Below are 12015 nucleotides of genomic sequence, written 5' to 3'. Positions count from 1 at the left end.
GGCCTCTGCCCACCTTTGTGAGGAGGGGTGGGTGCCATGGGGGCGGGTGGCATGATGCAGAGAGAGGACGAGTCAGCATCACTATCCTGATTTTGTAGATGAGAGAACAAGAGGCACCGAGTGGGAGGAGTGGCCCAGGCTAGCAGCCTGGTGTGGGGCTCAGCCTCAGTTGGTCTTCCTCTGTCCCTTCTATTGAGGGGCATGGTTCTGCTTAGAGAGAGATTCAGACAGACCACAGGTTACTGAATAATCACATTCTTTCTGGGGGGCGGTGGAGGCGACTACCCCTTCTCGGCCACTTAAAAATAATCACGAACCTAGGGCACGTTATAGTGGCTCAGATCTCCTTGGATGAACAAAGCTTCAAATGAGGAACCAGAAACTCAGAAAATGTTACAGTTTTTTTTAGTGGAAATCTAAGGGATTCTAGCTCTTTGGTTTCCAAGCTTTTAAAAAGTAATAGAGAACTTTTTTTTTTTTGTTAAGGAAGAAACCTCAACATGTAAAACATAAAAGTAGTGGGTCACTGGTCTATATATATTTTGTGCATTTAGATTTATCATTTGTGAGAACATTGAGGCAGTTTGGTGAAACCCAATGTGAAATTGTGGATTATGTGTGAAAGTTCTAATCTTACATCAATCTATGACTCTCAGTGTTTTGTGTTGGTTGCTTTGTGTCCAGGAACATCATGATTCAGGCTGAAAACTAGTGGTAAATAATAATAGAGCTGAAACTCCTTGCCTTAAAAGGCACTCTCTTCAATTAGGCAAAGTGGCCGGAGAAGCTTCATTATGAGATCTGTGCCAAGCAAGTTGACCTGGTTGTTTAAGCTAATAATAGTGGCTTCCCAGTGGGACATAATGTGTGTTTTTTTATTATAGTTTTTAAGTTAAAGTAAGTAATACAATGTAAATGAAGATCAAATATCTGAAGAGTGTCAGGAATACAGTATTTGAAATCCACAGCTAAAGCTCAGACCGCTTCTAAGTCTTTCACTTGGGTTCTATTTCTGGAAGGTGCTGGTCCTGTGGTAGCCGGTGTGTTTTCGGCCATCTTTGCGCTGGCGGTCCTCATGCTGATGTACCGCTGCTGTAAACAGAACAACAAACTGGGCTACCTCAAGCCCCTAGCCCTCCCTTCCAAGTTGAGGCAACAGTTCAGGTATGACGGGGTACCGTGAAGGATTTGGGGTCCACTTGGAGATCACAGAGCTTTCCATAAGCAGTACCTGGTGAAGAAGTTGGTGGTGGTGGGTCTAATTCGGGGAAGGCAAATGCCAGGTACACGCCGCTCTCTCCGCTGCTGCCATGCTCCTTGACCGTGGCAGACATTACTAGCTGATTTTTATTAATAAGTAAGCTTGGCTGAGCCTGGTCATCACTTCAGAATCCTTCTCAGCAGAATGCCCCCACCAATTCAAGTCGGAATAGAAATGAAACCTCTTTGCTAGCGTGTATCTATCTAATTGATTTGCTCCCCATTTTAAAGGGCAGGAAACTGAGGCAGGCAACAGAGAAAAACTGACTAGCTCGTCAATCACAGGGGTGGCTGGACATCAGCTCAAGACAGAGTAATTTTTTTTCCTAAGCAGTTCATTCCTTTGAATATTGAAGGTGTATAGTCTCTGAGTCCTCTATTAGATGACACTTTTTCCGGAGGGGATTTTAAATCCCAGGTCCTCCTGGCACGACGCCTGAGGGAGATTGGTTGATGGCTGGTGACATCCTCGTCTTCTTGGGGGAGAAAGGTCTTAAAAGGGTGAAGGAAAGGTGCTGAGGAACACTCTGCTTTGTATGAGGCCAATTGTCTTTCCTTGGGAGTTTTCCATTGGCCACCGTGTCCATGCCTAGGGAGCTGGGCTTCAGGAGGACCCATCCCACTTCCACCAGAGCAGACTTGGGATGACTGAGCTGCTCACTGCCATGCCTCGGTCAGAGGGATGTCAGGCACTGATCCTCAATGAACAACACCCCCTTTACTCTTCCTCTCTCCTTCCTTGTTACTAGTTGTCCCTTCAGGGTGTCTCAGAACAGTGGAACTGGCCACGCCAACCCAACGTTCAAGTTGCAGACACCCCAGGGCAAGCGAAAGGTAAGGGCTTTGCACCATGAACTTTGCCACTTTAACTTTGTCCCTCAGGACTCTGCTAGATTTTCCTAAGCGCCTCTGTGGGCCCACGGGATTGGTGATAAGACACTTTCTTGGCTTGAGAGATGGTCAGCTGGTTCTGCCATCCCCTAATGACTTTAAACGTTGCATCTGACCTCTGGGATCCTAGGCCTCTGTGCATGTCAGTGAGACACACAAGACCACCCCTGACTTTTTAAGTGCATTAAGGGTTCCTGTGTCTCAGGCATTCCTCGTCTTATGCATACAGGTGACCAACACCCCTGAAACCCTACGGAAGCCCTCCCAGCCTCCTCCCAGGCCCCCTGCGGACTATCTGCATGGTGGGTCCCCACCTGCGCCATTGCCAGCGCACCTCAGCAGGACTGCTAGGAACTCCCCAGGGGCCGGACCCCCAGTAGAGAGGAAAGAATCATCCAGGAGGCCTCCCCCAAGCCGGCCAGTGCCCCCCGCACCAAAGTGCATCCTCTCCCAGGTAAGTGGTTTCTCAGCAACCCTGGGCCGGAAGCATCACTTTTCAGGCCATCAGCCATGAGGAATGACAGAGGCTGGGAAGAGGGAGCTTGCTGACTCATGGGCTGGCTGCCTTTTCTGCATTCTGGTAGATACAGGGCACACAGAGCGTGAGGGTGATGAGCATGAGGAAATACACTACCGAGGACTTCCTTCCTGGTTGGCCTCTTCTGTGACAAGCCACTACCCACCTTCCACCCCAAATGTTAATGTTCAGTTAATGTTTCAGTTCCCCATGGTCTTTTTTCTCTCCTCTAGGCCTTTGCAAATGCTGTTTCTTCTGCCACATATACTTCCTTTTGCACGGCCAGCTCTTGTTCATCCTTAGGTCTCCTCTTAGATGCCACTTCCTCTAAGAAGCCTTCTCTGACCCCCAAGCCTGAGTTTGGTGCCTCTGTACTTCTCTCATCATAGTACTTATTCCACCAAATTGTGGCTCTTGGTATCTTGCACTAGTCGGGAAGTCTTACTGAGGGACATACGGTGGTGATGCCTCGCTCGTCTGGGAGGCTGGTCAAGGGGCCGGGCCTCTGGGAGGGCTGAGTAGGGGCTGGGCTATCCCCCCACCACTGGTGTTCTTTGGAAGCAGAGCTGCCTGCCCAGCAGTCTGTTCACCCGGTGTGTCTGATGGCTCCAGCTCTACCTTCTGGCAGAAGTTCCTGTAGCACAGACACAGATGTTTCCAGGACGGTGGCCAGGCGTGGTGCCTTCCAGAGCGGCCTGTGCTTTTTGGTGTGGAGCCCCTCAGGTGGGGTAGGGGACTTGCCCATTTTCCTCCTGGGACTGCTGTTCTTGGGCATGGTCCAGAGGGCTCCATGGGGCCCAGGCTGTCTCTGCCCCTAAGGACTGTGGTTGGCTCCGGGTCTTGGGGGGGTCCCTGGGACATGGCAGTGTCATGGTTTAGCAGAGCCGAGAGCATCAGTTTTGGTTCTCTGATGATGCGAAGCTGCTACTATCCCACTTTTCTCATCTGGGGCAGCGGGGGGATAGAAAATTCCATGCAGAAAGGGAAAGGAAAGACTGACAGGGAGAGAAGAGGGAAGGAGAAAGGGAAAAGAGCAAGAGGAGTAGAGGAGGGACGAGGAGACGGAGGGTGCGTTAGCCTCCTTGGGTGGCCAAAACAGCACAGACCGGGTGGTGTAAACAACAGGAAGTTATCTTCTGATGGTTCTGGAGGCTGGAAGTCCAGTAGGCTAGTTGCTTCTGAGGCCTGTCTCCTTGGCTTGCAGATGACTGCATTCTGCCGTGTCCTCATATGGTCCTTCCTTTGTGTACGTGCACCCTGATGTCTCTCTGTGTCTACATTTCCTCTTATAAGGACGCCAGTCAGACCGGATTAGGGCCCACTCTAACGGCCTCATTTCAACATAGTCACCTCTTTAAAGGCCCTGTCTCCAAATACAGTCACATTCTGAGGTACTGGGGGTTAGAGCGGAAACGTATGAATTTTGGCGGGGCACAGTTCAGCCCATAACAGAAGGAAAGAGGAGAGAAAGGGAGGAAGAGGGGAGAAAGCAGCCACGTGCAGACAGGGGTATGGGAAGAACAGAGGTGTAGGAGGAGGGAGCAGTCCATTGAAACCACTGGTCCTAAAAAACCCACACTGGAGGCCTGTTCAGTGGAGATGGTGTCAGCCTCACCCCAAGGTGCCGCGCAGTAGGTTGGGGGAGGGGTCTCCAGGGGCAGTGGACTCCAGCTGGGGGGACGGGAAGCCTGGAGGCTCCATGTCCTGCCCTGACTCCCACTTTCCCTGGTGGCTGCTGGCAGGAATCCAGAGCTCAGAGGGCCACCTGGCCGGTGGAAGTTATCCCAAAACACATGCCAAGCATGGCTTCTGCTGGGCCCGGGCCCAGATGGGGGTTTCTCAAGGGCAGGGAGTGGGAGGCAGCTTCTCTGAGCAGGCGGCGGGGATTAAATCGGGGCGCCGCCCCCTTCCTCAGAACCATTCCAAGAAGAGAGTTTCTGCTGCCCTCATTTTCGGTGTTGGGTAGCTGTGTCTCATGGAGTTGAAGGGGCTACCCCAAGGTGGCAGTTTGTAAGTGGAGTAGCCAGGACTTGCACCCAGGGCTGACTCCAAACCCTTCACCACCCTGTGGGTCAGGTCCTGGCTTAGGCCCTGGAGCCCAGAGCTGAGATACCACTTGCCCTGGGGGAATTCACGCTCTCCAGATCTCAGCTCCACCACCTCCTAGCTTGGTGACATGGACCACTCTGGAGAGGTGGAGGGTGAAGCTTCGTAACCTCTTCTATTCTGTCTACTAATGTGTATGAACTTCTACTCTGTACTAGGCAGTGGTTAGCAAAGCAGATGCCATCTCCACCTCACAGAGCTCACAGCTTGCTGGGGACGAGACTGGTATACATGTAGTGACAGTAGTGGTAAGTGCTATGAAGGAGAGGTTCAGCATTCTTACAAAGAGAGTTATGGGGGACTTGACTTAGCCTGGGAAATCTGGGAAGGCTTCCGTGAGGAGGTGACATTTGAGCTGAGACCTGCAGGGTGAGCAGGCTGTGAGGGGTGGGAGAGGTTCTTGGACCAGGGACCTGATGGTAGGGAAGCTTTGTGATGGAGAGAGCCCACAGATGGAAGGAACTTCAAGGCCCCTTTGCCTGGGGCCCATGGAGCTATGATGAAAGGCTGGAGAGCCAGGGGAAGCCAGACTGTGCCACAGGCACGGACTAGGAATTTGGTCTGCATTTGATGGGAACAGGGCAGTGGTGGAGCATGGGTGACATCTACAGGGATTTCCATCTACAGGGAAATTTCCCTACAGATTTGCCATCTACAGGGATCTCACTTTGGGCTACATTTAGGCAAGAGGGAGGCAGAGTGCCTGGGGGGGTGCCCAGAGATGCTTCTGAGACTATTAATCTTCCATTGTTTGACCTGGGTGAGGATTACATAGGTGTGTTCACTCTGATGATTCATCTGCTTGTATGACTCATTTCTTTTTATGTATATTATACTTTAATTAAAAAATTAGTTTTAAAGAATGAAAGGCTCACTGTAGCGGCATTGTGATCCGAGGGATGAGACTGGGTGCAGGGGTTACAAGTTTAAACAGCGTCCAGAGGAAAGGTGATGGTAGCTTGGAGCAGGGGGGGGGTGACAGCGGTGATGGGGTGAAGCTGATGAGGGATGTGTAGAAGAGAAAAGACAGGGGAACAGTTGCTGATGAGTGATGTGTAGAAGAGAAAAGACAGGGGAACAGTTGCTGATAAGGGTTGGGAGGGGATGACAACCCGCCCCCCACAAAAACCCCCCCACACACAACTGCCCAGTGTCTGGTTTGTGCAGCTTGACTGATGGAGGTGCCACCCGCTGAGGACAGGAGCAGTGGGCCAGAGCGGTTCAAGGACAGTTTCTGCCTCTAGAAAACAGTGCTGGGTGAGGCCCCTGGTAGAGCCGAGCTGGGTCAAAGCCGACGTGGCCAGTGCATGACCCTGCTCTGGGAGGCCCAGTGTTGCCATGCTGATGAGGCTTCTGCCCAGATGACCCGCCCTGCGTGTGCACTTGCACACACACAAATTGTTCGTTTGGCACAGAAAGCAGCCAAGGGAGCACAGCATTTCCCCACGGCATCCTGACATCTGCCCCCAGCTGTTGCTTCCCCCAGAAGGTCTCTGTCCTGGCCTCCAGCAGCCACTGATTTGACAGCTTTCTGGGCTGGAAGCGTGTGGGATCGCATTGTCCTTCCGGGAAGGGATGGCGCTGGACAACGGGGCGCTTTGGTCATGAGAATCTGCTGCTCTTTTTCATTTCTGCTCTCACTTTTCTGCTGGCTGAGAAGCTGCTTTCAGAAGATCTCTGATTTACTCCCATTCTCTCCTCATGCTTGCCTTTGAGCCATTTTTATGCTTGCTAGTGATCTTCTCAGGAAGGGGAGCGATCCAGGACAGTAGGCACTGGAACTCTCACCCGTGGAATCAGCTTCTCTCTTGCACCCCACCAGCTTGGGGATCTGTGGGTGGTGGCATGAGATCCATTCTTTGACCCTTAAAATTTTTTTTGGATCACAGAATAAATATAGTTATTTAAATTTTTTTGACGGGTGCAGAGTTTTATTATTTTTTCAGCTAATACGTGTTGAGTGCTTACTGTATAGTAGGCACTGTTCTAAAGCTTGAGCTGTGTCACTGAATCAAACAGAAAAGGACCCCTGCCCCTGTTTCTTATATAGTGGGGGATGGAGAGGCAGAAAATAAAAAATAAGTAAGTTGTATAGTATGGTGGAATGGGATAAGTGATATATACCAAAAAAGAAAAAGTAGATTAGGATAAACGGGTCTGGGAATGCTGACTGGGGGAGTGTTGCAATTTTTAAAAATTGAAGTATAGCTGGTTTACAGTGTTGTGTTAGATTCTGATGTGTAGGAAAATGATTCAGATATATATATATATATATATATATATATATATATATATTCTCTTTCACATTCTTTCTGTTATAGGTTATTACAAGATACTGAATGTAGTTCTCTGTGCTATAGAGTAGGTCCTTGTTGTTTATCTCTTTTATATATAGTAGTGTGTATCTATTAATTCCAAGCTCCTAATTTATCCCTCCTGCCTCTTCCCCTTTGGTAACCATAAGTTTGTTTTCTAAGTCTGTGAGTCTGTTTCTGTTTTGTAAATAAGTTCATTTGTATCATTTTTTAGATTCCACACATATAAGTGGGATCATGTGATAGTCGTCTTTCTCTGTCTGACTTACTTCACTTAGTGTAATAATCTCTAGGTCCATCCATGTTGCTGCAAATGGCACATTTGCTTGTATATATGTACCACACCTTCTTTATCCATTCATCTATCGATGGACACTTAGATTGCTTCCATGTCTTGGCTATTGTAAATAGTGCGACTATGAACATTGGGGTGCGTGTATCTTTTTGAATTAAGACATGACACCATAAAACTCTGGGTATATGCTCAGGAGTGGGATTGCTGGATCATACGGTAGCTCTATTTTTAGCTTTTTCAGGAACCTCCATACTGTTTTCCATAGTGGCTGCACCAATTTACATTCTCACCCACAGTATAGGAGGGTTCCCTCTTCTACACACCCTCTCCAGCATTTATTGTTTGCAGGCTTTTTGAAGATGGCCATACTGACCGGTGTGAGATGATACTTCATTGTAGTTTTGATTTGCGTTTCTCTAATAATTAGTGATGTTGAGCATCTTTTCATGTGCTTTTTGGCTGTCTGTATGTCTTCTTTGCAGAAATGTCTATTTAGGTCTTCTGCCCATTTTTTTGATTGGGTTGTTTGTTTTTTGATATTGAGCTGTTTGTTTGTATATTTGGGGAATTAAGCCCTTGTCAGTCACATTATTTGCAGATATTTTCTCCCATTTCATAGGTGTCTTTTCATTTTGTTTATGGTTTCGTTTGCTGTGCAATAGCTTGTAAGTTTGATTAGGCCCCATCTGTTTATTTTTACTTTTATTTCTTTTGCCTTAGGAGACTAACCTAAGAAAACATTGCTACGACTTATGTCAAAGCATGTTTTGCCTATGTTCTCTTTTAGGAGTGTTATGGTGTCATGTCTTACATTTAAGACTTTAAGACATTTCGAGTTTATTTTTGTGTATGGCGTGAGAGAGTGTTCTAAATATTGATTTACATGTGGCTGTCCAGCTTTCCAACACCACTTGCTGAAGAGACTGTCTTTTCTCCATTGTATATTTTGGCCTCCTTTGTTGAGATTAATTGACCATAGGTGTGTGGGTTTATTTCTGGGCTCTCTATTCTGTCCCATTGATCCATATGTCTGCTTTTGTGCCAATAACACACTGTTTGATAACTGTAGCTTTGTAGTATTGTCTGAAGTCTGGGAGGGTTATGCCTCCAGCTTTGTTCTTTTTCTTCAGGATCGTTTGGCAACTCTGGGTCTTTTGTGGTTCCATATAAATTTTATGATTATTTGCCCTAGTTCTGTGAAAAATGTCATGGGTAATTTGATAGGGGTTGCATTACATCTGTAGATTGCTCTGGTTAGTATGGCCATTTTAACAATATTAATTCTTCCAATCCAAGAGCATCTTTCCATTTCTTTGAATTATCTTCAGTTTCCTTTGCCAATGTTTTTTATAATTCTCAGCATATCAGTCTTTCACTTCCTTCATCAGATTTATTCCTAAGTATTTTTATTTTGGATACAATTTTTAAAGGGATTGTATTTTTACTTCTCTTTCTGATAATTTTATTATTAGTGTAAAGAAATGCAACAGATTTCTGTATGTTAATCTTGTATCCTGCTACCTTGCTGAATTCATTTATCAGTTTTAGTAGTTTTTTTTTTTTTGGCTGTGCTGCACAGAATGTGGGATCTTAGTTACCTGACCAGGGATCAAACCCACACCGCCTGCATTGGAAGCACGGAGTCTTAACCACTGGACTGCCAGGGAAGTCCCAGTTGTAGTAGTTTTTGTGTGAGTCTTTAGGGTTTTCTTTGTATAGTATGTCATCTGCATATAATGACAATTTTACCTCTTCCTTCCCAATTTCCTTTTATTTCTTTTTCTTGTCTGATTGCTTTGTCTAGGACTTCCAATACTATGTTGAATAGAAGTGATGAGAATGGGCATCCTTTTCTTGTTCCACATTTTAGCAGGAAGGCTTTCAGCTTTTCATTGTTGAGTATTATGTTGGCTGTGAGTTTGTCATAAATATCCTTTATTATGCTGAGATATGTTCCGTCTATACCCACTTTGGTGAGAGTTTTTATTATGAGTTGATGTTGAATTTTATCAAATGCTCTTTCTGCATCTGTTGAGGTGATCATGTGAGTTTTGTCTTTTGTTGATGTGGTGTTTCCCATTGACTGAGTTGCATATGTTGAACCATTCTCGTGACCCTAGGATGAATCCAACTTGGTCATGGTATATGGTCTTTTTTATACGTTGTTGGATTCAGTCTGCTAATATTTTGTTGAGGATTTTTGCATCTATATTCATCAAAGATATTGGTCTGTAGTTTTCTTTTTTGTTAGTGTCTTTGTCTAGTTTTAGTATCAGGGTGATGGTGGCTTCATAGCATGACTTAGGGAGTGTTCCCTCCACTTCAGTCTTTTGGAAGTGTTTGAGAAGGATTGGTGTAAGCTCTTCTTTGTATGTTTGGTAGAATTCCTCAGTGAAGCCATCCTGGAAGCCACTCCCTTTGGTTTGCAGGGAGTTTTGTTTTGTTTTGTTTTTTTAACAGATTCCACTTCACTTCTAGTGATCATTCTGTTCAAATTATCTGTTTCTTCTTGATTCAGTTACGGTGGGCTGTGTGTTTCTAGAAACTTGTCCATTTCTTCTAGGTTGTCCAATTCGTTGGCATGTAATGGTTCATAGTATTCTCTTATGATTTTTTATATTTCTGCAGTGTTAGTAGTTATTTCTTCTCTTTCATTTCTTATTTTATTTGGGTCCTCTTCCTTCTTCTTGGTGAGCCTGACCAGAGGTTTGTCGATTTTATTTATCCTTTCAGAAAACCAGCTCTTGGTTTTATTGATTATTTTTTTCTATTTTTTTAAATCTATTTTATTTATTTCCTCTCTGATCTTCCTTCTGCTGACTTTATGTTTTGTTTGTTCTGCTTTTTCTAATTCTTTTAGGTGGTAGGTTAGGTTGTTTATTTGAGATTTTCCTTGTTTTTTGAGGAAGGCCTGTATCGCTATGAACTTCTCTCTTAGGCTGCTTTTGCTGCATCCTGTTGATTGTGTATTGTTGTGTTTGGGGGTGTTATAGTTTTAAATAAGGTCATCAGGGAAGACCTTATTGAGAAGGGGGCAAAACATGAAGGTAATGTAAAAGCACAAAGGAAAGACTGTGCCACCCATAGACAAACAATACGGAAAATATGATTTCTTCTTTTTACAATTTTTATTTTTATTTGCACAAGTAATACACATATATGCTTTGTTTAAAAAACTGAATGTTCACTTGGACGACCCCTCTCCTTATGCACAGCCCACTCTGAACCTCTGACCTCTGTTATCAATTTGGTCTTCATCCTTCCTGACTTTCCTCTGTACCTCTGCATTTACATTGGTGGGGGGTAGTGGGGTGACTTATTTTCTCTAAACTATCCTGTATAGCTTGTACTGCAGCTTGCCATGACTCTTGACCATCTTTCCACCTCAGCACATTATCAATCTACTTCCTTCTTTTGAAATGCTGCTTTATATATCACTGTATAATTTTAGTAATTTGTTGATGGAAATTTTAGTTATTTATAGTTTATTTTAGCTGTCACATACAGTGCTGCAAGGAACATCCTTGCAATTTCATTTTTGTGCACCTGTGCAAATAGTTCTCAGAGGGAATGAAATTATGTATTAGGTCAGAGAATGATCATTTCTAATCTTAATAGATACTGCTAAATTGCTCTCCAAAAAGGCTTTTTCCTGAGCATGTAAACATGTATGTACACAATTTCTTTTTAAATGGGACCATTCTTTTTATTTTTTATTTTTATTTATTTATTTATTTATTTGCAGTACGCGGGCCTCTCACGGTTGTGGCCTCTCCCATTGCGGAGCACAGGCTCCGGAGGGACCATTCTTTTTAAATATTATATCCCTTTTCTCATCTGCTTTTGACCTGTAAAATATTGAGAACATTTTCTTTCGAACAGGCCCCTCTGGCCTTTGAGTGAGGCTTGTGGCTTTCTCCCCAGGATTTCTCCAGGCCTCGGCCGCCCCAGAAGGCACTCCCGGCTAACCCGGTGCCAGGCCGCAAGAGTCTCCCCAGGCCAGGTGGTGTCTCCATTCTGTGGCCCCCTGCCTCTAGACCTCAGCAGACCCGGCCCCTGGCTGTGCTTACCCCAAAGGTGAGTCTTCAGAAACACTCGAGGTGGAAGCTGGGGCAGAGGGATCCAGGGGACAAAAATAAGAGTTGAGAAAACAGACCAGTTCATGCTTCTTGATGTAGTGCTGAACTTCCAGAACAAAAGCAAAGGACAGAAGCTTAGCATTTCTTGGTGCCTGCATAACTGTCCCTTAAATTGGTGAGACCCTTGCACACCCCCTTTTTTGGTTTCATGTGAAAGGTGATGTTTAGGAGGCTGAGCTATGGTAGCTTCAAACCTGGGTCTGCAACTGATGAGCTGAGCTGAGCGGCCCTGAGCAAATCACTCTCTTGAGTCTCCGTTTCCTTATCTAGAAAGAGGTTTTACGAAGCAGAAATAGCCAACCCCATCGGGTTACTGTGAAGGTCAAGGCAGTTAATTTACATTAACCGCTGGCCTACGGTAGGCTGTGCACAAATGGCCCCTCTTAATACATCTTCCCTGGGACTTAGTCCTGGGACTTAGTCTTAGTCCTGGGAGTTGGGGCAGAGGGGAGCAGGTGAGGAAGCTGGCTCACTTCCCTGTGTTCCTACGAG

The 12015-nt window shown here is 45.7% G+C and overlaps 1 protein-coding gene across 3 annotated transcripts in view; it reads left to right on the top strand.

Moving 5' to 3' along the window:
* ADAM19 (ADAM metallopeptidase domain 19) overlaps positions 1 to 12015 on the top strand; it is an 88929-nt gene that overhangs the window by 72992 nt on the left and 3922 nt on the right. For 2 of the 3 annotated variants that reach the window (XM_060296547.1, XM_030834245.2), the window contains 4 exons: positions 1020 to 1164; positions 2010 to 2094; positions 2381 to 2605; positions 11309 to 11461. In XM_060296547.1, coding sequence (XP_060152530.1) covers positions 1020 to 1164; positions 2010 to 2094; positions 2381 to 2605; positions 11309 to 11461 — 608 coding nt within the window. Of the gene's footprint in view, positions 1 to 1019; positions 1165 to 2009; positions 2095 to 2380; positions 2606 to 11308; positions 11546 to 12015 lie in introns of those variants that run through there. The other variant, XM_030834244.2, reaches the window with a different exon arrangement.

The sequence above is a fragment of the Globicephala melas genome, chromosome 3 (genome assembly GCF_963455315.2).
Source record: "Globicephala melas chromosome 3, mGloMel1.2, whole genome shotgun sequence".
NCBI classification, from domain to species: Eukaryota; Metazoa; Chordata; class Mammalia; order Artiodactyla; family Delphinidae; genus Globicephala; species Globicephala melas.
This window is presented reverse-complemented; position numbering and strand designations above follow the sequence as displayed.